This window comes from Cygnus olor, chromosome 17, assembly GCF_009769625.2.
Source record: "Cygnus olor isolate bCygOlo1 chromosome 17, bCygOlo1.pri.v2, whole genome shotgun sequence".
Classification (NCBI taxonomy): Eukaryota; Metazoa; Chordata; class Aves; order Anseriformes; family Anatidae; genus Cygnus; species Cygnus olor.
The window spans coordinates 7,034,203-7,061,217 of NC_049185.1; the positions used below are offsets into that span (position 1 = coordinate 7,034,203).

General features: G+C 40.8%; 2 protein-coding genes across 6 annotated transcripts in view; one reads left to right on the plus strand and one right to left on the minus strand.

The window, feature by feature from the left end:
• Window positions 1–995, minus strand: part of TXNRD2 (thioredoxin reductase 2) — a 33,486-nt gene extending 32,491 nt beyond the window's left edge. The window contains exon 1 of one of the 2 annotated variants that reach the window (XM_040576717.1): window positions 863–995. In XM_040576717.1, coding sequence (XP_040432651.1) covers window positions 863–938 — 76 coding nt within the window. In that variant the 5' untranslated portion in view covers window positions 939–995. Of the gene's footprint in view, window positions 1–94; window positions 189–862 lie in introns of those variants that run through there. The other variant, XM_040576719.1, reaches the window with a different exon arrangement.
• COMT (catechol-O-methyltransferase) lies at window positions 116–26,787 on the plus strand. Of its 4 annotated transcripts, none has more exons than XM_040576732.1 (5): window positions 116–244; window positions 18,917–19,199; window positions 21,021–21,214; window positions 22,997–23,128; window positions 25,579–26,787. In XM_040576732.1, exons 2-5 carry the CDS (start codon window positions 18,917–18,919, stop codon window positions 25,756–25,758), a joined length of 789 nt encoding a protein of 262 aa, XP_040432666.1. In that variant the 5' UTR covers window positions 116–244; the 3' UTR covers window positions 25,759–26,787. The 4 variants fall into 4 exon arrangements, with proteins under 4 accessions (XP_040432666.1, XP_040432665.1, XP_040432664.1 ...); XM_040576731.1 differs by lacking the exon at window positions 116–244 and adding an exon at window positions 477–723; XM_040576730.1 differs by lacking the exon at window positions 116–244 and adding an exon at window positions 6,968–7,021.
• Window positions 26,788–27,015: the final 228 nt, after the last annotated feature.

Below are 27,015 nucleotides of genomic sequence, written 5' to 3' on the forward strand. Positions count from 1 at the left end.
TGTATGCTTACACAGCTGCAGCTGGAGTCTGGTATGGGCCTTCCCTTCCCGTGTTACCGCAGCAGTTTCTACCCCTACATTTTTCACCAGTCACCTTACCGGTCTCGCAAACCTTCAGCTACAACACAGGACTTGCAGAGGCGTGGTGAGGCTGAGGGAAGCTGGCCCCTTCTGCCGCCTCGGCCTCCCCACAGCTCAGCCCATTCTAACGGAGCAGTTTGGAGGCGGTGGAAGAAATGCCAAGGTGAGAAAGAACTTTCTTAGCGAGGGCAGGAGGGCTTCCACAGAGCTGCCAGTGGCTCGAGGAGGGCAGCCAAGGCCACAGCAGCCTCGAACCATCTAAGCCACTATATGTTGAGTGCAGGGTGGGGACTGTTCTCGGCGGTGCAGCGCGGGCAGTCACCCAGGGACGGCTGACAGCCCCCTGTCACGTCGGGTTAAGCCTAAAGCGAAGGCCTGGCGGTCACTCGTGCCGCCTGGGGACCTCCCCGGGAAGCCGCACCGCAGGGGGCAGGAGGCCTCGCCTGCTTCAGAGCCACCTGCGGCCGGAAGGCTCCCTCGGCAAGGCAGGGGCCGAAGGACGGTAGCCGAGAGCGGCGGGGAGCGGCTCCGAAAGCCCCTGAGGATGGCAGCAGCCCGCCACCCTCCCCGGCCGGGCCGCTGAAGGGGCAGAGCGGCGCCTCAGGGGGGCGGCGGCCCCCGGTGTCGGCAGCAGCCCCTCAGGTAAGGCGCTCGCGGGCCTCTCCCTGCCTCGGAACACCGTCTCCGGGCGGCGGGAGGAGAGGGCAGCCCGCTGCCCGCCAGGAGAACCAAGGCAGAGGCGCGGCCTCCGCCCGGCCCCAACCCAGCGGCCGCCCCGTACCTGAGAGGGCTCGCGCCGTACGGCACAGCCCCGCCGCTCCTAGGAGACGCCGCCGCCTCCGCCACAGCGCCGCCATGCTGTACGGCAACGGGCCGTCGCGCCGCGCCAGGCCCCCGGAGAGGCGGCCGAGCAGCGCCTGAGCGGCGGGCGGCGGGGGGGGTAGGGGGGGACAGAGGGTACGGGAGGTGCTAATGGCGGTCCCCTGGCGAGCAGCCCCGAGGGGAGGCTGCTGCTTCCGTACCCGTGGGGCGCCCCGGAGCTCCGGCTTCTTCAGCTGCTGCGAAAGGTGGAGGGGGCTTTTTAGCAGGTGGACACAGACTCCAGTTAGAGTTAAAATGGAACTTCTTGGAAGGGGAAAAAAACACCGCTTTTCTAGACTGTCTTGCCGTTAACATAAAGCTGCAAAGGGGGGTCAGGGAAGGTCTTTCAGGAAGGAGGAAGAACACAGCTGCCTAGAGCTGTTACCGATATCCAAAGTCCTGTTTTTTCTTCCTCTGAAGCTGCACATCCCTTTGTAGCAGACATGAGGGGTGCAGGCTGTCAGAACCCCTTCCACAGGTGCTGTACGCAGACTGAAAGTTAAAAACCCCTAAAAAGGTGGTGTGAATAAAATCCTTCCCTCCCAAGAGGCATTACAGTCAAGTTGCCTTGTTGGTTTGGGTTCCTGTGACTGAGGTGCTTCCAGCATTGTGAGCAGGAGCTAGAGACTCCTGGCTGAGAGAAGAGGCCGTCCCCAACCAAAATGGTGGGGCTGGGCCCACACCACACATCAGTGAGCAAGACCAGCACCAACAGCTTTAGTGCAAGTTTAACAGCAATAGGGCAAATGTCCAAACAGGACAGCCTGTCGGAGCACCACCAACACTTCGCAGGCTTTGGATGACCCTTTTGGTGCCCCACATCTTCTGTTGGTTAAACAAGGGTGAAGCTGCTGACCTGCTTCAGATGGGAGATATTAATGCTTGGAATGTATTTTGATAGCCTAAGGTAAAAGGTTTCATAATAGGTATTGATCAAAACACCATACCACAGGGAACAAGGTTGTTCTCATGCAGAAGTGCTGGCTGTTGGTATTTACTGCAGCATTGTAGTGATCCTACCTGCTGCTGTACAAAGTGAGTCGTGTGTAATAAATATCACCATGGTCAAATCAATTTGGAACAAAGAATCAGCCCCTTCCTCTTACGGAGAAGGAGTTGGTGACAGAAAACAGTCAAGAGCAAGGAGCTCACCACACAAGGGGGCAGCATCTAACCATTTTGTACCAGAACCATCCATCTGATCCATAGTCCAAGGGAGATGGCAGTAAATTCTCAAAAGGAAATTTTTGTATAACTAGTATCACCTCCTAGTATAGGTCAGATTATTTTTTTCCCACTCGGTTAATGTTTGAAAATACGTGAAAGTGGAATTACTAATGGTCGATGAGTTGTCCAGTATCACTGCTGGAAAAAAAGGCTGAAAACCTTGTATTCTACAGCAGTAGAATCAATAAATCACTAAAGATACTTTTTACCCATTGCAACAGCAGTAGAAAGACCTGACTAGAGCACACTGAGAGACCTGTACATGAAAAAAAACCTCAAGCATATTCAGATACTAATGACTTATGTTCTTCAGGTATGTGCATGCAAAGTTGTTTTAGCTGTTCAGTTTAGCCACTATGCTGAATTGAATCAGGCAGTGTTGAGCATATGCTCTTCACACAGCGTTTAGTTCAGCTGTAGTAGGATCAAGGGTAGAATTAAATCATCTCAAACACAAAACAAATTTATGTGAAGAAACGTTCTTGCAGCATTATGTTATCTTGTTATTAAGAAAATGCCTTAGATGTGGCAAAGCTGTTGATATAAAACACTACCTTAAACAGCAACATCAGTGGCAATTTAGGAAAGAATTGCCAATAAATTTGGAGAAGTGCTTCTGAACTATTTAAGGAAAGGACTTGGCCAAATGCCTTGTGTAACAGCCACATCATATACTAGCATTCCTTTCATTCCTGGCTGCTTTTTATTATTTTAAAGCTCAGAATCTGTATGAACCGCAGCCTACACAGTGGTGGTGAGTTTCTAGCTTTTTTAGATGTTTATCTTTTCCCAAGCATGCCCGCTCTTTTCTATTTTAAATGTGAGTCAGTTGCTGCCACTTGGCACCTTAAGTCATCTAGGAAGCTATGCATAGCTGCTGCTGTGCTGCTAGCAAGCTGCATGAAGCTGGGATGAAGCCCTCTGGTTGTACCTCACAGCTTATGATAAAGCACCGTGGAGTTCCACAGGCAAAGGTTTTCTCATCAGCACTGCTGTCTTCAAAAGAAAGAACAAAGTTTGTGTAATGCCACTCTGCTCGTTCTTGCACATTCTCACAAGTATGATCACTGAGATCAAAAAGGGCAAATAGCAGCAGTAGTGAGTAGGTTTTGCCCATGATCACAGTATCAGTAAGTGGAGCAGCCACAGATACTTGCTGCAGTCAGCACTGAGCAGCTGTGTCTGCACTACACTTCAAAAGCCTGTCTCAGGGACCAGAAACAGGTTCTGGTACTCTGGTATGGTTTATAATGTATATTTGGCTCATCTCTTACTGTTTTCTATTCTATTATTTTAATTATTTTGTGGTTATCATTAGGCTGATCAGAATAACTAGTGATATACATATTTTATATGTGTATTAATATGTGTATATTAAGAAAGCAAGCATGAAGTCCTTTAGTGACAAATACATTTTAGTATAAGGAAACATTTACACAAAGTATTATGTTTCTGCAATGAAATAGTATTTTTTAGATACTTGGGTTTAAAAAAACCACAACTCTTAGAAGATAGCTATCAGACTTACCATGTTAGTTCTGTGGAATTGTATCAGTTGTAGCTAGCAATATTTAAAGTCATAAATTAATTTCATACATTAGAATCATAGACTATCCTGAGCTGGATGTGGTTTTGTTTATTTCCGGGGGGGTGTTTATTTTGTGTTCTGTAAACAGTGCGGTATTAAGAGGGCAAAGGAAATGCCAGGGTGATATGTTTCATAAATGTCTATAAATCTAGTCAACATTAATATGAGTTTTGGAGGCCATTAATTGGTTCTGTTAACAGGCAGACTTTCTGCTTTTGAATTTATTGTAAGGAAAACTTGAATTTTTCTACTTAATTTTTCTTCATAAGAAGTAACTTTTGTTACATTTATCAGTGGTTTATTTAAGTTCTTCCTCATGAAGAGTAAGTGAACACAACCAGAATAAAACACCTTTCTGTTTAATATGTTAGAAATTCTGACTTTTCAAGCACTTTTTGTCTGTTCTGTTTTTCTTGGCATGGATTGCTTTATGTTTAATATTCCCAGATTATGGACCTGGCAGGGTGGGGAAAAGTGAGAGGTGTCAGGAAAATGCCATCTTTGAAAGTCATCACATTGTTTCTTTCTTAGTGGGTGGGGTGAGAAATGAACTATATCAGAGGCTGCATTTTGTGGTGTGACCTAATTAATCATTTATGGTAGCGTCAATGAACTGTACTGGATCGCTGTTTGAACTAAGAGGTCTCCGCAGTGAGGTAGGACTTTCTCGTTTCATTCCATCTCACTTGTGATTACTTTTACCCTGTTTTTTTTTTCTAGTTGTTCCTCTGCTAGTGTGTGACATGGCATCCTTATCATTAATGAAGAAGAGGGAGGGAAGGAAAAGCACCATGGAAGAAAGGCATGGCACATGGTTAAGACAGAAGTCGAAATCGTGCCACAGAACCTGGCAACTGAGAGAACTGCCTGCCAGAGCTACAAAAAAGACACAATCAATGGTAGCAGAGGAGAGGAGGGGTGGTTAACAGTTCCTAGACTTTTTCCAAAGCAAGTTAGAACCTTTTCACAAATCAAGTTGCTAAGTACATGGAAAGTATTCTTGCATAGAGGTTTATGCTGACAAGTGAGGACACTTGTTCGAAGACATAGATCCTGGGTAAACAATAGATGTATTTTTACCACTGTAACAAAGCTTCTTACCTGACTTCTGTAGCAAGTGTTTTCCAATATTACTTTTATTTGGATGTTGGTTTACACTGGCATGAATGAGTCTGTGACTGTTTGCTTACAATCAAACTCTGGTGTACCTGAAAATAGAAAAGCCTTCTGTATTTTGGATATCTTTCATTGAGATTCTGATTTTAAGAGCTTTGACAAATCAGTCTTCAAAAAGTTGCAAGTTAAATTGGTAAGGGAAGAAAATGACTAATTTTGGTTTATGAGATCAAGGTGGAGATCAGATTTCCATGTGAAGTCTACAAAGGTTACAAGATTGTGTTAACATGGGACAAATACCACGTCCTATTAGTTAATATTTTTTTTTCAGTGTAAGGCCTGACAATATATCTAAAACAACTACATTAAGAAGGAAGCTAAGAAAAGCACCCACATCACAGAATTACTCTAAATAAGGTCATAATTTAAATTGCATTTTAAAATGCTATTCTAAAAGGAAAACAACCATTTTAATATATGCTAAGCACCCCAAAAAGACATCTTGTCACAAATAATCTATCCTTCAGCTAACAGTATTTCCTCTGCTGGAAACATTTGTGCATAGATTCATAAACCAGCAAAAATGGTTAAACATTTCAGCTTTGTTGCTCTTTTACTCCTTTGTTTTCTTTTTTATTATTATTATTTTCAGAAGTTTGTCTGAGAGTAAGACTCGTTTTTCAGAAATTCATCTCTGCCATTTTTTTCCTTCCTTCTCTAACCCTACAGAATCTTATGTTCATAGTTTGTCCTAAACAATTAACTGATTACAAGTGACAAAAAAGCAGCAAGAAGAAATAAAGCTTTAAGTAACACAAATTCTTGATTTCATTCAAATGCTTTAAGGCATATTAAAAAGTGCATGGAGAAAATACAGAAATATGATAGACTTAACAGAACTCCAAAGTTTTCATGAGGAGTTACACAGTCACTGAAAGCACGAAGCTTTCTCAGTCCACGTGATAACCCTTTATGATACACAGTAAACGCAAAGTAGCCTAACTGCTTGTAGTATCTGTTAAATTCTAGACTGTGACTTTGCTGGCCCTCCTTCTTCTCTGTTAGCTGTTTCTTATTTTAGATATCTCCAGGCAGTTTCCTGATTTGTACAAGTAGTGCTTCCTTTCTCAAAATTCCTCTTTTGCATGTTTCTCAGCAAGAGAAACTAATTTGACTGTGGAAAACAGCAAATGCACATAAAAGCAAATCCCTCCTGCTATTCTGAAAATGCAAGCTCAAAAGAATTTTCTTCCGCTCAGTGTTTCACATGATCTGTGGGGTTTATGATGTGCTAGCTCTCCTGTCTTCTTTTGTTAAGGCTTTTAAAAAAGTCTTTGGCCAGGGTTGTTTAGAAGCAGGGAATGCCATTTGTTGTTATGCCAGGCGTGGATTTACTGGGAAAGCTTTTGCTCCGTGCTATGCACAGTGGGGATAATGCTGCCACACCGCATCATGTGATTGCAGCTGTGTAGCCTCCGTTTGAGACTGGGAGCAGTGGTCTGGAGCAAGTCTAGTCAAGTTTGTGCAGACAGTTCAGAGCTCAGCGCTGTCACTGTCTGAGCAAGTCAGTCTGAACTAGCCAGTTATTCTTACCTGCTGCCATTAATGCGGCACTGCGCTCAAGCTCAGACATGTGGGTCTACATCTTTGCATAGATATGCCCTGTGAATGTAATATCCTACTGCTCTACAATACCACATCCATCTTTTAAGATCTTGTCCCTACATTTGTCTGTGGCAAAAAGGTAAATTACAGAAAGGCGTAAGCCAATGTCTAACCATCCTATCAAAGAAATTTCTCTTACATAAAAAAATATCTAGTAATAACCTATTACAAGATTTCTACTGCCTATTTGCTGCTACTTGGAAGCAACTTATGGACTTTATCACACGGTTTGGGTGGTTTAACTGAACCTATAGCTTTACCTAGTTTTGCAGTTACTGCCATTCACAATTTTTTTCTTACATAATGGAATATCTAGACAAGAGAAAGGGTTACTTTTGCAGGCATAGTGTTTATCATGCAAGTAAATAGTTGTGGGCAGGCAGAAGCAAGTTTGCTCCTCCCATGCTCCTAGCCTGAAGAACATGATTCAGCTCAAAACTAGAACTTCTTTTTAAGTGTTTTCATGGGACACTACTCAGTCTGGTAAGTCTTGGCACTGGTTTATTCTGCTAAGTAGAGTATGGGCTGATACCACCCACCAGTTCCCAACCATCACTGTTTAACTGCAAGGACATTTCCAAGTAATAACTCTATGATTACTGGACTAGGTCAGTGCACAGAATTAAGCTTTACTGTTTTAAGCTCTTTTCACCACAGCCCTGCAGTTAAGGAAATTCTCAGTTAAAATTAACTGTGGGTGGCATCAGGTATTGTGCAGAGACAACCTGTCATGTTTTTGGAACTAGCTTTTGACCAGGCAGGAAATTACTGTTGGTGGAGCTGGGGAATGCTATTGCTTTTTTCATTCTTTGTTCTTGATGTTTAGATTATAAGAAAATATTTGTTGAGCTAAAGCTCTGTTATATGTGGGAAGGATACTTCAAAGTTATTCTGTATTGACATTGGGCACTGTGCTATATTGCAGGGTCTTAATCATGTTTTGTTTAGAGTTACTAGAAACACTTCCATCCTCGCTTACCTCCTTTTCATACAATTCTTTATTCACTTCATCCACTTCATATTTTTATTCTTCTCTTGTCATGCTCTGAGGCAGCCCCTAATACTTTCAAGGATCTCCTCCCTCATATGACAAAACCTGGTTTTAGTTCTTCATTTCCAGCTGCTGCTGTGTTTTACAGAAATCCTTTCTTTGAATCCTTTAAATATTTTCTAGGCTAGAGCTTCAAACACTCACTGACTAGGTCTGAGCTTAGTGTGAATACAGCAGAGAACTATTATAATTTTTTTTTTTAATCTCTTTTATGGTATAATCCATTTGCAGATTGATTATATTGTTTCCACCTTGAAGGTGACAAGATAGACAGTCAAGCCAAAAACAAAGTTTATTGGAATAAGCCTCTTCTATCATACAGCTGTTAGTTTAGTGTTTTTTTTTTTTTTTTTTGGCAATAAGAAGCTATAGAAATTCAAATATACTATTTATAATGTATTGATTGCTCCTCCTTCCATAGCTGTTGTTAAGCAATTTGCTATACATATCTCCACTCACCTCCCTCCAGCAGCACTCTATATTTAACCCACACGCTTAGGTCTTGTTTCTACAACTTCTGCACTGGCCCTATGTGCCACGTCTGAGCTGAAAAAAGAACTAAATCCCTTGGGCCAAATTCATTCCTGCATTTGCTTGATTGAACACAGTGCATTGACACTGAGCACAGATTTGGCTCATACCTGACTTTGTCAGCATTCACTGTGCTGTAACTAAGTAACAAGAACACTGTCATTAGGGGAGAGACAAATAGCTTTCTTTAAGGTTATTAGAGCACTGAGCACCTTTAAGGACTGAAAGGAGGAGTTGGGGAAAAGGACACCGCTCCTTTTAGAGTCCGTGTAACAGAACCGATAACCTATTCCTCTGATGTGATTGAATGTGACTGAATACTGCAGGCTCTTGGACTCTTATTCTACAAAGCCCACATCACAGCAGCACAGGAAAAGATTGGAGGGAACAGCTCCTGCTGTACCGAGGAAGGTACATATTTATATTTTTCTATTTCTCAGACTTGACATGATTTGTTTTGTTAGATAATGCCACTATTTTAAACAGTGCCGAATATGAAAGAAGCAATGTTTTCCACATTTTGACTGGTACTCATTGTCAGGAAGCCAGTCTGTGGGCAGTTACAGCTTTCACAGAGAAAGAGTAGGACATATTTGTGTGTAAGGCATTTCTACTGCATTGTAAACCTCGACAGCTGAAAGAAGTGAGATGAGATAACCCCAACTAAATTGGAAAAGTAATTTATGGCTATAAGTATGCTAGAATTTGGTACTCATTTGTACTCAAGAAAAAGCTGAATGCAAGTCAAGCTTCAGTTTATTCATATTTGACTATGAATAGCTGCTTTTATAAATGTGTTTCTGCAGCTGTATTTTATGGGGATTTAAATTTTCAATAGGGAGTTCTGCAACAGCAAAATGTCTGTGAAGAAGTATAATGACAAAAGCTAGTATGCTAGCCCTGTTGCTGCTTATAGAGTATCTTTCTGATGCCCTTTATGGACATCCCTTACCTTCTGTTCTTTAAAAAAAAAACTCATATTTACTTGTATTGTTAACAGCATGTCAGATTGGTGATCTTTATAAACAACCTTTGCTTCATCTCTGCACTTAAGCTTACTTTTTTTTGCTTGGAGGCGTGGACTCCCCTAACAAAGCCCTCAGATTCAAAACCTCATGCATTTGCACAGCACTGCAGTATTTAAATGAGAAAGAAAAATTACCTGATTTACAGCTTTAGTTTGCATAAGTGGAAAAAGAGCTTAACCACATTAACACAGCAAACAATTTACTTGTCATTCAAGTTTAACAGTACTTCTTAGCAGCCTGGAGCTGGTATCATGTTTATCTGCCAGTCCCACACTTTCAGCATTCCTTCAGGATCACTGGAATTGGAACTGACAAGGAATTTTCTGAAAAAACATGATTCTGGCAGTGGTCACTGAAACCAAATCTTATTGTGTGAGGCCATCCATACCAGTTTCGCTAAAACTCTCTCAGGAGGGATTTCTCAGAAGGCAATTTCTAGCTGAAGTACGAGAAACTCTGTGCCCATTCCAGCTACTTTTTTTTCTGGGGCTATTTACTCAGGATTTGAGACCAAGGTCCCATGCCCTGCTTTCTGTGAGGCTGCCTCTTCCCATGCAGTGCTTTGGTTACCTGCTGTGCTGTGGTGGATCCCATTGTGCCTGGCCTGTTAAAGCTGTTCATTCTCATGGTTATAAACCTTCATCTCGGCAGTGATTTCCTTGCTATTCTTTCAGATCCCTCAGTGGGTGTCTTCAGTACCAGGTTTCCATCATTCATTCTCCCTGGCCAGAAGAGCAGCTTGTGCAGAGCAGAAAGCTGTGCTGGTAGAGAGACAGATTTACACTAGATTAGCTGGTAGCCTTGGAAGCAGGACAGGACTGTGCAGTAGGGATTTGGGACACTGAGGATTCAGCCCTTGGTCCTTGTGATACAAGGAGAGAATACAAAATAGGGCTGTCACAGGTGATTATGCTGAAGTCAACTAGCCATTCTGGTCTTTCCTCTTTCAGCCCTTTCTCTAGTTGGGGGTGGAGGGGTCAGAATCATTCAAGAGGAGCTTGTTTCACCCCCTGGGCAATGTGAAAACCTCAGCGCAAAAAACTTTCTCCAGGCCAGCTCACACTGTGCTGACAACGCAGAGTGCTTTGTTCTTTCAAGTGTCCACTGCCTCCTAGGTGGGATCTGTACAACTCAACTGGCTTCAAACACAGGTAGAAATAGCACAAACACAGCTAGTGCTCGGGAGCGGGAATAAGGACTGCCAGAAACAAACGCTTCCTAGGGGTACTTGAATGGAGCTTATTCCTGAAAAGTAAAGTGCTTTTCCTATCCTAGAATTCCCTCGCTCCAGACTTCGGTATTAATTGCTCACTGTGTTCATTAGGCCAGTCTGAATCAGAATTCTATGGATCCACGTGGGCCTTGCTGCTGGGTGGAGATGAGTGAGGCCAGTTTGTTCTAAACCCCACTCTGTTTTATGGGGCACATAACCATTACATAAACCTTGTCCTTTGGGTGAATGTACTGACTACCATTCAGACAATAGCTACTGTAAAGGAAGTTTTAAGTGCATACTAATTATCCTAATTGAAGTCTTTCCAGGGAGAATGGAGTTAAACACCCTCATGAAGCTTAGCTGATGGGGTCCCTAGTAGGCAATAGACACTTTTCTGTTCCTTTCATTCAGTAACAAGAAACTTGTATTTGTTTCCTTTCAATCTCAGAAGAGATTGAAAAAAAACCAACAAACAAACAAACAAACAAAACAAAACACCAAGAGGACCAGAGAAAAAAAATAATCAGAACTTTGCATTTATAGAAGTCTGAATTTTTGTAGTCACAGTAGCAAAGCTAAATTGGAGTAGCTTGAAAAAGCCTGGGGAGAGAGAAATTTAGATTTCATGCAAGAAATACTTAGTGAAAAAAGTCTGTTCTAAAGTCTGTTCAGCTTGTTTTCATGATGTCAGTGGAAAATCTGAATGTTGAATGCCCAGACTAAGTTTCCATTGAAATACAAGCTATTCACATTTGGCAATACGCTGATTATTCTTCACAGTGTTGCACTCAATTGAAAATACATAAACAACACTGAAAGAATAAGAGGTAAAAAGAATATTTCTTTTTGACCTTTAAAAGTCCTAAAATGTGAAGCTGTTGAATTGCGTTGCCTACAGCAACAGGGTACAACATGTTTGGCAGAAGTTAGTTTAGGCTTTCTGATCAAAATACTCTGCCTTTCTTGCTCTGGGAAAAGATCAAGAAAAGCAAAATGTCACAAAACAGAAATTTCTTCAGTCAAGAGAGCACAGGACAAAGAGTCAGGAATTCCTGTCCCTGTCATGGCCAGCACAGATCTCCTCTGACCTACTGCAGGGTATCAGATTTTTTCTTAAATGTGTAGAAATGTGCCAACTCTTCTGCATTGTTTTTTCAATGCTTCTTAAACAGATAATATATCTTCACTAATATGCAAATCCTCCATGTACTTTAGTGCATCAGATATTTAAAGGCATAATTTCAGCAAAAGTGTTTAAAAGGTTTGAATTTAAACCTCCTGAAAAATGTTTTCAACCCTTTTCTAAAAATAGGGAGTACTCTCACCTCCTTCACAAAGGTGTATGTGGAGGGGTTAATCTGTTAATTTGTATGGCCTTAGTAGAAAAGCTCTAGAAAGTAGTTTGTTATTACATTCTCTCTGCAGACCTAGCAGCGTGTCTCAGCAAGGAGTTCAGGCCCCATTGTCCCCAGGCACTCTACTGTTGTCATCCATTTCTATTACCATCAACATCATCAGACTGATGGAGAGATTCTTCTGTGAAGAAAAGGTTGAAGGGTATAAATTTACCAAGCACTCCCCATTCACCACGTTGTGTGAGCTAATAAAATCTAAATTAGATTCTAAACCCTTTGGTATCAGAATGGTAAAGTACTGTCTGGATGCTTGGAGACCGGTAATAAACTCTTGAACAACCAACCAGTACTTGGCAGTTAGATCAAATGCATGCAAAACTATAGCAATGTTGGATGTAACATCATCTTTCCTCAGAGGCCTGATTTGTCAGCAGGCTGAAATCACTTAAGCAAGATGTTTGAAGCACTCTTTGTTTCTACATTTTCCCTGTTTTTCATAAACTCAAGAACAGCAATGTCACGTAGGTGTTTGCTACTTTGGTATCTCAGAATGGATCTGTCTAGTTAACACAGATAAAATCACTTTGTGCTTCCTTGGGTGTTATCCATATATCCATAGCACAGACTTTTCTGACAAAGATGAATTCAGCTTCACAACACTTTGAAAGTTACAGAAGTTGCAGTAACGTTAACTTACGCGTGGTAGCAAATGGTGTAGGTAAGACAATTCCCACAAGGTCAGATCAGGAAACCATTGCCAAAATGAGACTCAAAGCTAAATCCCCTGACTCGGGATCACAAAGTTTACTCTCATGGTAGTCCTGGAGAATGGTAGTCTAATGTACGTGCTGTCTTTGTAGAAGAGACTTTTTTGATTATGTTCAGGACTTTGTTTTCAGTACGAAGCAAAGCAGTATCAGTTTGTCCTACAAATACGCTTGTAAGGATTCACCTTGATTAGAAAAATATTCTATCCAATAGTTTTCAACCTCCCAAGTATTTTTAATACCTGCCAGCTCTTATTTCTGCATCTCATTTCTGTAGGAAATGAGTTCCTGTTAATTATTCATAATATAATGAAATGAGCTTCAGACTAGTTAAATAATCAAATTCGATACTTTCTTAATCCACCAAGTGCGATGCTCATTAAGGCACATGTCCTTATTAAAGCTCAAGTATTTAAATGTGCTTACTTTCAATATGTTTATTCTTCTTCTCAGTAAATATATATATATATATTTAGCAGAGGGAGGTTGTTTCAGAATGTGGGAGAGAAACAGCAGCAATCAGTAATTTAGATCAAATCCCCATACACCTTGCTCTAGCACCCTTAAGAAGACTTAATGCAGTTTTTATTGAACACTAAGAAAAATCTCAGTTTGAATTCACCATGTTACCTAGACTTACCTTAAAAATTGATGTTACCAATTGTTCTAACCCTTATTTTTTTCACTTCAGGGAATAATAAGACCAAATAGTTTTTAACAGTACTTGGAAAAACTTACCAGAAGGACTGATGAATAGTATCACTGAAAGGCCCTTATTGTAATCTGTGGTGAAATGGCAGGAGTCACCTGTGCAAAAATGTACAGGTGTAGAATAGGATGTTTTGTGCTCCATCTCACAGGTATTTTTTATATTTTTATATATATTATATAATATATGTTAATATAATATATAATATATATATTATAATATTTTTATATTTTTAGAAAAATTGGAGATCCTATAATAGTGGTGGGGGTAGGAATCCTGTAATTTAAATATTACCATAATAATAGATCTTTAAGTCTGAGCCAGTCTCTTGAGAATTCTTTTATAGCCTTTGGAATGACTTAAGTATACTATATTCAAGACAGGTAAGGCAGGGAAACAGTCCCACAATTTTTGTTTGCTACTTTCTTTGAAAGTATCTTTTTTTTTTTTTTTTAATCCCTGTAATCTGAAACAGAGGAATTCTCATTTAAATGCTGATAGCTTGATTACAGTTTGCATTGGGGAAAAACTACTGAACTACTTTGTTGAGTTATGATTTGGTCTCATGAAGCCCAACAAAAAGAGTAAGATTAAATGCAGAAAAAAATAATCCAGTGCCTTAGAAAGACTTGCCAGTAGTTTGACAGGTTTGGGCCTGAATTTTTAATATGTTTTCTTTTAAACTCTCTCTTACTGAAAATAGATTTAGTTATAAGTGTTACTCATCCCTTTCCATAATGTTATCCATTCAGTTTTCTGTTTATTTCCTTCCTCAGTTTCACATTTTTCAAAGGGAAGGGTCATATTATCAGGACATTTCTAATGCACAGAAGAGGTTGCAGTGCTAACCTGTGTATTTGGAACCTCACTGATTAATAAAAGCGACTGTCTTGTAATAAGTGGTAATGGGAAGCTTGACTATGCACAAGTTCAGTTTTATTGAATATTTAATGAATCCCATGAATCCACATTAAAGTTAAAATTACAGTTGCATTTTCTAAAGCTGTCATAAGACTGTCTCTTATGTAGTGGTAGCTTTAAATTGGTTGAATTATGCACTTAATTTTCATATCAAATATTTTTCAGCTAGGAATATGAAAGCAATTACCTGTTTTGGTACATTTTTTTTTCCCTTCTTCCTGGTGCATGACTATCACTAATGCATCTTGCCTTTGGCAGGCTACTTTTACAGTTTACTGCCATCACTAAATTTATTTTTACATCCAAGAAGACAGAAATTGAAGGAGGAGCCACTTTGGAAAAAGAAGCAGTGTTCAAAAAAAAAGGAAAAAAAACAAAGGGAACCAGATAAGTCTGGTTTCTTTCTTTTTAAAAGCTAATTTCCCTGGAAAGATTTTTCAGTATAATTGCCTCCTAAAGGACGTTTTGTTAAGAACAACTGAAATTGACAGTTTAAGAAGGTGCTGGGATGTTGTATAGTAATTAAAAACAAAGAAAAACAAAATAATAACTGAGAAATACTCCTTGATACAGCAAAACAAGTGAACTGGTCTAATAGAAGAAAAAAACAGTATGTACTGAATAGTTTATTGCTGCCAGTGAGTGTTTAAGGATCTGTTGAGGCAGGTGGGCTCTGCTGTTGCGGATGGTAGCATCAACTAAGGGATTCAGAAGTCCAAAGATCTGACTGACGCACTGTCAGAAATGGATCCTCCTGAGCACTTGATCATAGGAATGGCCAAGGTGAAGTTCCTCCTTACTTCACCTTTAGATCTAAGATCATCCCCAAATTATAAACATTTGGGTTTACATTTATTGGCTTTTTTTGTCTACTTGACAAATGTTAGACAAAGTTTGCACACAACTCAGTGCTAACAGCCACTCACCAGTCTAGATCCATTATGACATGAAGAGAAAGGCAGGTCTGTATTTTGCCTTCCAGGAGGATCCTTGGGTGAACTGCAAGCAATAAGATTTCAAAGCTGAAGATATAAAATTTGTTTTGTGGGTGGTCCAGCAGAACCAGCAGTTGTTGTCCTTACAGACAAGCTGAAAAGACTGTTAGCCTACTCATATTTTTGAGAGAGGAATGGCTAGAAGAGACAGAAGGCAATGGCTTACTGTGTGATTCAGAAGTATATCCCAAATTACACCTTTTTGTCAAGCTACTTGGTTCTTGGTATCAGGATGTCACACTACAATACCTGCTAAGGGTGGCAGCAGCCTACATACAATCTATGCCTTTGAAAACATGTCATATATCTCTGAAACGAGGTGTCTTGCTCTACACCACTAAGTTCACTCTCTTAAAACAACAACATCTTTAAGAAAATACTGCTGTCCAAATAAGCATGAAAGTGAAGTGTTGAAGATCAGATGAAGTTACTAAAAATCAGCAGGCCTAATCCAAGCCGTTTTCTCTGTACTGGGTAACAGAGATGTGTTACGAAATAGCGTTTCACAGGCTATAGATGATGATGAAGCTGCCCTTCCTTAATACATGGGCTTTTGAGCTTGTGATGTTTTGTAATTTTGGTGTATAAAACCTGTATCAGTGTGGGAAAATAAGACAATGGAAATCTGGTTTGCTGACTTACCTATTGCATGCCTGGGAAGCAATATGAAAGGGGAGGGACGAATTTTTACCTTCAAGCAGGTCCTTTTTGTTAAGGTATTAAGACCAAACCAAAACAAACACCACCAACTGCAAAAAAATCCCACAAACTAAGAAAATCAACTCTCCACAGTAATCCCAGTCCACCAACAATGGCCATACAATCAAGTAAGCCGCAAAAGTCATACAAAGACAAGCCAAGTAAAGCTAGAGAGAGATTTTTCCTATTAAACCAGTGACATTTTCATAGCCCAACCCAAATCTCTAGAGGACAGGTCATATGGAAGGAACATCTTCATGTAGAAGGACTGGAAAGGCCATAGAATCATAGAATAGCCTGAGCTGGAAGGGATGAAAAAGGATCATCGAATCCAACTCCTGGCTCCACACAGGACCACCCAAAAATCAGACCACATGTCAGAGAGCATTATCCAAATGCTTCTTGAACTCTGGCAGCCTTGAGGCCATCACCATGTCCCTGGGGAGCCTGTCCCAGTGCCTGACCACCCTCTGGGTGAAGAACCTTTCCCTAACCCCCAGCCTGACCCTCCCCTGTCCCAGCTCAATGCTGTTCCCTCGGGTCCTGTCGCTGTCCCCAGAGCAGAGCTCAGCACCTGCCCCTCCGTTCCCCTCGTGAGGGAGCTGCAGGCTGCCATGAGGCCTCCCTCAGGCTCCTCGCCTCTGGGCTGAACAAACCCAGGGACATCAGCTGCTCCTCATGTGTCTTGCCCTCCAGACATGTCACCATCTTTGTAGCCCTGCTCTTCCTGAACAGAAGTCCTATCTGGAAGGCACAGGACAGTTAGCACTTCTAAGTCAGCAGAACTACTAGTGCCTAGAAGGGAAGAAGAAAAACTGACATCTAGACCTTCATGATCCTGCTAAGGTAAAGAAGCAGGTTCCTACTAGCTAGGAAACAAAATTCAGAATGCCCAAGAAACAAGATGTTCATGCGCTAATGATGCTGGTGAGCCCTGAAAAGAAGTGTCAGGTCAGTCTTTGCAAAAAAAAGCATTATAAAGGAAAGTATTAGCATTGGCGACTGTTTGAAAGAAATAGACTTCTAACTGCTCCAAGGAAATTATACTTGCTGTGCCACTAAGATAAGTAGATGGGTGAACAAACATCAGCTGTGCTGCAGGTTGAGCATGTCTCCATGGCAACTCAGTCATCTTCTGAACTCGGAATGCGTTCTGCATGGTGATTCAAAATTCAGGGAGGTGCTGCAGATTTTTCCCCATGGGTGATGTGTGTGACAGGTCCCACTGCAGAACAGAGGTCTGACCACCCATAAAATTTAGGACTTTTCTGGGACAATTTTGGGGGAAACAAACAAAAAAAGGAAGCAAGAATAGGTAGGAATAGATCTAGGGGAATCCTTGGCTAGTCATGTAGCCCCTTTACTTCTGGTCTTGGCAATTTAGGCAAAATTTTTGAGGATGTTGTAGCTCCAGTTGCAGCAATGGTTCTGCTGAATGTTCCACAAGGTAGGTGGAACATTAATACAATTACAAGTGGAAGCTGTTAACCATCTTTAGCAAGCTGGAAGAGTCATAGTAGAAATAAGCAGAGACTACAAAGTGTTGAGTGTCACGTTCTTTAAAAATAACAGTTTAAAAAACACTGCGACTCAAGCCAGCATGCTGCGGTTAAGAAATACTTTCATGAATCCTTTAGACCTGTGCTCACATGCCAAATCAGACTTCAAGAACAAACGAACTTGGCATTCATTCATCCTAATGCTAACTGCAGTGCATTCCAACCTGTGCTGCCCTCCCAGTAAAAAACTGTCAGCTCCTGCTTGTGGGCAGCAGTGGTGGAAACGTGGTGTTCTAAGGGACATCAGCAGAGACGAGCTGTGTTTTGGGATGGATGAGAGGAACTCCTCATGCAGAGAAGCCTTAGGCGACTCACAACCCTTAGTTTGGCACTCTTTCAAAGGCTAAATCAATACCTTAATTTTAAGAACCCTTACTTACCACATCTTTTGTGCTGTGACTCCTGCATGGAAATAAATGCACCTTTCTTTATACTGGCTTGTCTGAAATCCATCAGAGTAAATGGCTTTGACAGGATTTATTGCTTGAGCTGTACAGGGTGACATGCATCCCATCTGCTGAGCTTTACGTTCAGATGCCCTGAATTCAGAGAGACGAACAGAAACTTGCACACACGACCCATGCTGTGCAAACATAGGCACTGGCAGCTGACACTAAATTTCAGGGGAAGAATAGGCACAACTCCATCAGATAATTTGAGCTGGCCCATCGGAGTAATACAATGTTCCCTTCTGTTACATTTCTCAAATTGCATGAACCTGGGCTCTTCTCTGGTTCAGGGATTTAGCTTTACATTTTTTATAACCAGTGAGAAAATTTCCCTGCTTTAGAAAAAAAGCATCTTTTGTTCTCAAAAGTGTCAGATTGATGGTTCGTGTCAAAAGGTTTATGAGCAAGAAAAAGGCAACCATCTTCTGTGAACCATTCCACCTGGGTACCTCTGTTGCAGGCTGTGAGAGGAGGGAGGCAGCTCAAGTCCTTCTGAAACATCCAGCTCAGCTTCACTGCAGAGCACGCCAGAAGGGCAAGTGCTAGCAAAGGGGGTCTGCATGCCACGGAATAATTTGACCTGCAGTCTGATTTCAAACAGAATGGTGCCTAACACTGTCCAGTTTCTGCTGATGCTTTGTTCAAAAATAAAGGGTGAAAAGTTCCATATTTTCTTACCAAGGCTTAGAAGTTTCCCAGTGTTCAAAAATGAGAAGAGTGAGATCGCTTGCAGAGTCTAATTAAGATTTTGAATCCTTTGAAGACGGTTAGAACAGATTTGATGCTGAGAGGCTCCTTGTGCAGTGGCATGCTTGGAGCCAGGACTGAGCAGCTGTGTGGGGGAAGGGACCAGAGCATTAAATAAAGCTACTTGTTGACTGCCTGTAAAATTGGCTTCTAAAGGGAGTGCCACAGAGCACCATCCATTATCGAGTGACAGAATCATGTTCAGCTTCTCTGTACAATGTCATAATTAAACTGTGTGTGTTGCTGTTCGGGATGGTGGGTTGTAGGTGATTCAGCTTAATATTTACAAAAAACAATAGCTCTCTCCTGGGCCACCCTTAACTCTGGGCTGTTTTTTCTCTTTCCTTCCAGATGCTGGAGAGTTCTTCAGTCCCTTTGTTCGTTGTCTTCGTCCTGCTTTTCATTTTGTTGCTCTCTGTGGTGCTCATCAGGAGAAATGGCACTGCTGCCCTTATCTGGAATGAAATAATCCGGGAGAAAATAACTAATTTCATCATGAACCAGAGCAAAGAACAGAGAATTTTAAATTTTGTGCTGCAGAATGCAGTCCGAGGGGATCCCTGTAGCGTGATGGACGCTATAGATAAGTACTGCTCCCAGAAAGAGTGGGCCATGAATGTGGGCAATGAGAAAGGTAATTGCAGCAGGGATCAGCACTTGGAAGATCCTTCAAGACTAGTAGATTATAGGACATTTTACTGTATTCACGTGGTCACTCCCATCCACTGGGAGGGAAAAAAAAATCACATCCACAACAGCCTTGGGGTCAGCAGAGTAGTTCTGTAAACAGTAATGAATGCTTTTGCAGATGTCTTTGAGGAGGAGGATCTAGTGAGTAATCCAGGAAGTCATAGGATCAAATCTAGTTTTGTGTGGTGCGTGTAAGTGTGTAAGCAGAGGGTGACAAGTTATGGGAAAGAATCTATGATTATGTTGTGCCTTAGTTCCCATAAAGAGTGGCCTTGAGGAATAATTCCTTACATCAAGGACTTTTAGATCCTTAATGGAAAGATACTGAATATGAAAAAAAAAAACAACAAACAACCAATCGTGGGAAGTATTTTAAACTATATGAATTTTGTATCTGCAAGTATAAATTACAAGTTACTGTTGAGGGGAAAGATCCTACCAATGTAATACACAAAATCAGCTATCAGGTCTTTTTGCTACTAGGCAAGTAAATCATATTTTTCTTGTCTACAGGAAACTATGTGGACAAACATTTTTTTTTTCTTAACCGCAGGAAAATGACAGTGTTCAAAAAACTGTAATGGCAAAATGTTAACACATTCCCTTATGAATTAGACACAGAAGTACCTCTTACTAGGAAATTGCAGGGAACTTTAGCTTAGCCTGGGATTAATGCACCTAATGAAGTACAACTGCAAGCGCTGTAATAAAAATACTTCTCTGTCATGGGTACATTTTTTGAAACTAGCTTCTCTGCATACCAGTCGGGGGTAGTTAGGGCAACAGAACAGTAGGTAACGGCCAAGTAGGAAATCCTAAAACTCTAAACTTTGAGCATTTGGGATTATATTTTTTTTTTTATAATTTCACTCTAATTTTGCTCTAACAAATGAAATTTCCTTAGAGGGAAGAGCCATCAGAGTTAATACACCTTTAGTTCTGAAGATTTCTAGAAGAACCACATGATCTCAAGATGCAAGCATTATCATCAGACTATGCATAAACAAATGACACCTAGGAAATTTCACATAATGAAATGTGTACATGCCCTGAGCAAGTCCATGGCTCAGAGTAAAATCCCTTCAGATACTTTTTAAGATTAGCTATCTAGTTTCTAAGCATATAAGTAAAAGCAGACAGCTTTTGAACAATTAAATTCCCTTTTTTTTCAGGACTAGATATAGCACACCATCACTCACTTTTGAGAATATTTTTTGTTAATAATTAAGTATTTTACGTCCCACAATTCATCAGGTGAATTCAAATACTTTGCAACCTATAACTAGACTTTTCTTTTTCCCTTTAGACAACTATTTAGACTGAGACATTTTGTATCAGACTACTGCATGTAGCACTGCAACAAAATACCAGCACTTAGAAGTCAGGATTTATATATTTCGCAAACATCTCCAGTTTCTGCAATAAGTTCTTGGAAAAACACATTGCATTTTTCCCTTGTAACACTATAAATATTTTAGTTAACTCAGGCACTTTCTTGCTCATAAATATTTAAAAATTGTGAAACTAAGGAAGATATTTTTAGTTGAAAGTGCGCCTTTTGAATCTTAGAATGTCCCTGATCAAGTTAATCATAGACAAGCCTATTTGCAGAGGAAACAGTACGTAATTTGACATCAACCCTTATATTTTCAATGTCCTGAGCACCTGAGTGCATGGACTTTGCAAATTTCTCGTCACTAATTTACCCATCTGCATGCAAACTAGCTTGATTTTGTCCAAAGTTAACCTGTTTTCATTTTTTCAGGTTTAATTCTAGACAAGACAGTGGAAGAGATCAATCCATCAGTTGCACTGGAGCTGGGAACATACTGCGGCTACTCAGCAGTTAGGATTGCTCGGCTACTGAAAGCAGGCGCTCGTCTTCTCACTGTGGAGTTCAACCCAGAATTTGCAGCTATAGCTAAACAGATGATTGAGTTTGCTGGAGTACAAGATAAGGTAAATACCATTTTTCTCAGAAAGCAATACATAGAGAGTGGGACTTTATGCACGGAAGCAACACTAATAGGTTTAAATCTGTTATTCTACTTGTCAAGCAAGTATAGCACCATAAGTGTCTGGGAACAAGCAGAGTAACCTTCAGGCTAGATAGCAGGGAAAAGCTATCATTGTCCATATAGAAGACCAAAGTCGTCATCTCTTTTGCATGGTGGAATTGAGCTAAATGTGTGAGCACCAGTCAGGGGCCCAAGTACGATGCAGACCCAGCTAGGGGTCAGGGTTACGGTTAGGGTTAGTAGAGTCTTGGGCTTGTCAAGGCTTGTCAAGACTACTCATTGGTTATTGCAATAGACACGCCATTTGCTGAGAGCTACTTTCAAAGCTCATGGTGACTCTAAGAATATGGACCTGAAGGGAGGCTCCTGAGTCAGTTATTTCATTTATTATAGTCACAGGACATCAGCACACACAGTTCTTTCCATAAAATTAGCAACTACAGTGCAAAACTGGCAAGATTTACTGCCATTACTGAACTACTAGACTACCCCACAGGCAACTCCTCCTGATAATCAGGAACCGTTCTATGATTTCTATCCCACATTTATTCATAGCTGTTTTGTTTTCTTTTACTTGTGCACCAAGCTCTTATTAATTTAACTAGCTCTGTGCCTAATTAGTCCCTGACCTCTCACAGAGGTAGAGCTTCACAACGTTACCTCCCAAAAGCTAGAGTATTGGTTTTCTGTGTGTAAACTAAAACCTTCAGATCAGTGAATACTGATTACTGAATACAAAAGAAAATTATAGTCTAATTTGTTACAGAATCTCATAGAAGAGAGTTGCATTATGTTATGTGCAACAGACTTTAGATAAGATGTATTTGCCCAAAACTAGTTGGTCACAATATACATATCTAAATTTTGTACAGTGCAAGGTGTCTCAACTCCCTATACAGTTGGCTGAGCTGCAGGTATTTTCAGTCTATAATCCGTCTCAGCCCAGAGCAGACATCTTCAGCCAGTCAGGTCTCATGCCTGAGAAGTGCCTCTCTACTGACTAACCAACTCACTTCAACACATATAAAACTCGAAGAACTAAATCCCACCATGAGATCTTCAAATGTGTTTGTTAACTTTTTGATGAGAACCTGAAGTAACAGTGACATCTAAAATTGCATTTCTCGCATCTGATTAATCTCCTGATCAGCTGTGAGTCATAAACCAGACAGATTTCCTTACTACTTTTTTCCTGTACTTACAGAATATGGCAATTGCTTAACAAGTCAGGGTGCAGCAACTTTTTGCAGTTTAACAGTACTTATGCCATTAAACCTGTAAGGGAAATGTAATAGAGTCTGTCCTGCCTCGTCTACTGGCCGTATCAATTTGACATACAGTAGCTTCCAGCTGTATTCTAAACTAACCTGTTGTTTCTTCTGCTTCCCTTTGGACTACTTATTTAAAGTGAGATACAACTACAAAAATAATAAAAGTTCTGTTTTCAACAGAAGATTCCCTTGTTTCCACTAAAAATCACATTATCCAACAGAAACAACAGACCACTTTTTTAAAATAGTAATAGAGAAGAAAAATGTTTTGGAACACGTGTGGACTGATTTGTCAAAAAAAAAAAGTCCGCATGATCCAACTCTATCAGATCAACTAAGGCTATGCTGAACTATAAAAAGGATAGCTGATGTCTTGCCACAATTTGAAATGAGCTAGGGACATGTGACTTTTCTTTATGGCTCACAATTCATCAGGTAGATTTGCATTTCAGGTAAAACTCATAGAAGGCCCTTCGGAGGAAATTATCCCTCAGCTGAAGAAAAAATATGAAGTGGATACTCTGGATTTTGTCTTCTTGGACCACTGGAAAGATAGATACACACCAGACACCATCCTGCTTCAGGTCAGTTTGCACAATTTGTCTTAAAAGTAAAGTAGCAAATACCTAGATGTCTGTGAGGCCTACATTCTAACAGAAGAACCTCATCCTCTGTAAAATGAAGAATGGCAGCCAAAATAACAACCTTATGGAAAAAAAGAGGATTTGGGGACAGGATCCCAAACCTTTATCTGGGACAACTGCCCACAGTACACAGCTCAGGACTTGGCAAATAGTGTTAAGCCATTTTGTTTACTGAACAAACGGGTCTGCAGTAGAAATCCCAGCTGCAGGAGAGCAGGGTGTGGGTGTTACACTCACTGGAGTATCTGCATGGTCACTAAACTGGAAAACTTGACCCAAAAACATCCTGATCCTGGGAGCAGGTGAGACTCAGGACCTGCATATCCCAGCTCCACCTCTGTGATTTTCTTTTACTTTTCAGTATCCCTTTTTCTGCCTGGTTTTGCTATGCCAGCAGAGCCTTTTGATGACATACAATTTTGGTAGTGCAGCTGGGTATCATCTTTCTGGGAGCCTTTACTCCACCTAATTAACTGGCTGTAAAGCAACCTTTAGAAAAGCGCAGGCTGCCCCAGTCAAGCACTTGCTAGAGAAGTGCTGTCAAACTATCTCCAGCCCTATATGTGGAAAAATTGTGTTAATTTCTTCCCAACTCCCCTGAACAGTTACTGCTAGCATTACAAAACAAGTTGTCCATAACAGCAGTAGGCAGTGATGGGTAGCACTGGACGTGAGGTAACTATATTCTAGAGTACTCAGGGAAGGGAAGATATTTTTAACTGTTAAATAACTGAGATTCACAGCATTTGTATGTATAAACACAGCACACAGAGATAGTCTCCTAACTTTAGCACTGCAGACTGATAAAACTTCTTAGAACTGCTTATTTGGATAGAAGTGCCATTTTGCAATTATTTTCTTCACAAATAAATCCACTTTTTTTTTGAGGCTGTCTCTTACATTGAGAGCCCACCATCTACTTCCTGACCCATGCTTGAGGCCTATAACAATATTTTCTCATCCAGGCTCTCCTGTTTTTTAATTTCACCCCTGTCCTCCTGATAGCTGTTTGAAATTTGGGGTTCAAATTTCCAGTATTGAATTTACACAGAAGTAGCTGAAGAAAATGTTCCCTCCCCCCAGTTATGTGTATCCAGAGAATGTTTTCTTTTATACTGGCTGTGTAAGGATGACTGAGCTCTTTCCATGGGAAGAGATATCTGCACCCGTATCAGAGCTTAACCTTCACAACACAACCAAAACAAACATGTAGCTTAGCTCCAAGTTTGTGGTTAGTCTGACGCAACTGTGACACAAAGTTGCTTTGCTTAAAATCTTACGAAATTCAGAAAAGAAAGATGACAAAAAAGTCCCCATGCTTTCTCAGATGTTAACTAACTTGCAATTTTGGTATGTATTTCGAATGGCCCAGACAGCATTCCCCTTCCTGCATGTCTAGAAAAGCCTGACATCCTTATGACCGGTGGGAAATACAGCCTGTTGTCACTTGCAAGCTTCTGTAAGTTGCACAATAGAAACAAACCAGAGGATATTTGCCAAAAAATCACTTCTGTGTGCTGACTGGTGTTCAGTCACCAGAGGCATGAGCAGTAAGCTGAACAGCCTCAGCAGCACACTCATCAGCAGGACTTATCTGCTGGGAATAATGCTGGGAATGACAAAACCCACCATGTTCCAGCTACAACTGCTGCCTGTTACCCCACAGGGTAATAACGGGCCTGATAAACCTCAAAATTCCTGTTCTAAAAGAGCTGGTTAGCTCAGATAAGCAACTTCTAGTGGACAAAAATACCAGTAAAAATTAGGTTTGTAGGTTTTCTGAGGATAAACGCTGAACTTGAAGTGACTATTGCAAGATAATTATGCCTTGTGGAAATCTGTCAGTGATCTTCCTCGTGCACAAACTCTGCTTCATGCCCAGCTCCTGAACAAAGCAGCAGAAAGTTACACAAGATGAAAGAAAAACAAGTTCAGAAAGTCTCATTTATTCAGTTAGTGGTTCTGAGACAAGCCAAAGCAGACTGGTACATGCCAATCTCTCGGGTGACCTTAAGAGCTACTACAACATTTTAATGTATTAAAAAAAGTGGAAACAATATGAGCAGCATGGTTGGAAACAATATGAGCAAACTGCACTCCTCCACTGCACTTGATTTGTTATTTCAGAACCTGAATGACCTAATATGTTATCAGCATCTCTAGTGTTCCACCGACTGTGTTAACAGAAAAAGTCAGCATGTTAAACATGACAACAAAGGACTGGATAGAGTTTTTCAGCTTTTCCCATGTCTTTTCTTCCTTTTACTTCCAAAGTACAATGGGTTTTTGGATGCAGGCACTTGAGTATGATATGATTAAGACAAAAGCACGTTACATTCAGGCCAATGTCCACTTAACAGCCACTATGAAGCAATTTTTCTTCTTTCTAGGAATGCAGCTTGCTGAGAAAGGGCTCAGTTCTTCTGGCCGACAATATCATCGTCCCAGGAGCTCCAGAATTCGTTAACTATATCCGCAACAACCCCCGTTTCCAATGCACTAACTACCCATCTCATCTGGAATATATGAAAGTGCAGGATGCTATGGAAAAGGCTGTGTTTTTGGGATAGAGAGCCATTAATACTCAACCTTTGTTTCAAATAACGTAAATGTGACTGCACAAGTTAATTGTCTATGCTTTAAATTTTGCCCTTTTTTTTTCTTCTTTTGGAGCCTGTAATTAAAGCAAATTCTAGAGGAGATTGCTTTAGACCATGTGGAAACCAAGATCTGAAGTAAGTAGGGTAACTGCTCCAAGGCCTGTTACACATTGCTCAGCAAACCCAAGGTAATGCAAATTGCCTTGCCTTGACCAACACATTGTCAAAACATAGTCTGTTACTTAGAGCTCAAACCCAAACAACCACAGTTTGGGGTTAGGGCAGGGTGGAAAAAGTCACTCAATTTTTGAAAACTCGTGTCCCAAAGCTAAACTGACTAATCACTCTCCAGAGTGAAAAAAGCATGCATGTTGCAAGGAGAGCACTTCAGGAGCACTGATTATGCTAAATTGTTAGCATGCCACTTCAAGCAGTGAAAGTTCCTACAGTGATGTCAGATGCATTTTTTCATTGTTACTGCAAGAGTTAATTATCTCTATGCTGGAGAAAAGGGCACGTACTGAAAGAAGGAAGACTCATGCAGTGATAAGAAAATGTATCAGAACTTTGCATAGGACAAGGAAACAAATTTGTTAATCTGCACGTGCAGAGGTAGAGAAAATTGAAGAAGAAAACAAATTAAAATAAATGCAGCGACAGATAACAAAAGCAACAGGTTCTTTCTAACAGAATACCAAAACAACAAAGTCACTGGGATCTTGAGAAAATATTGTTTGTCCCTTTATTATGCTTACTTATCCCCTTATTATAGGGTGTATACATAGTGTGTGCTTTTTAGAGGCAGGGCAAGTTGCTTACTCTAAAGTGCTGTGTATGTTTAAGAAACAAAAATAAAAACCAGAGAGAATGGGTTTTTATGGTGTGGGTCCTGGTTAACCTGATTGTTGTACTTAAAATTATGGAATACCCACTGGTATTTTCTGCCATGTTTACTGTCATTATATAATGAGGCAATGGTTGCATTTATAAATAAAATCTTAAAAACAACAGAGCAGGCAAGTTACTTCCTTTGTTTCCCATGGATTCTGCACTGCACTGGGATTTCCATCCTTGGAACAACCACAGAAAGACCCAACAGTTGAAAAGTGGGGATAACCGTTTCCTTGTCTTTTCCACCAGGGATTCTTTCAGACATGTTATCAGCTTCTTCCTTTTATAGACCAGACCACCTTACTGAAGTAACATATCAGCCCTGGCCTCGATGAA

What these genes read in the sequence shown, in the direction of transcription:
- COMT (XM_040576732.1), top strand. Translation starts at nt 18,917, where the DNA reads ATGCTGGAGAGTTCTTCAGTCCCTTTGTTCGTTGTCTTCGTCCTGCTT. An exon ending in GAATGTGGGCAATGAGAAAG is followed by an intron (nt 19,200 to 21,020) that starts GTAATTGCAGCA and finishes TCATTTTTTCAG; the next exon opens with GTTTAATTCTAGACAAGACA. An exon ending in TTGCTGGAGTACAAGATAAG is followed by an intron (nt 21,215 to 22,996) that starts GTAAATACCATT and finishes TTTGCATTTCAG; the next exon opens with GTAAAACTCATAGAAGGCCC.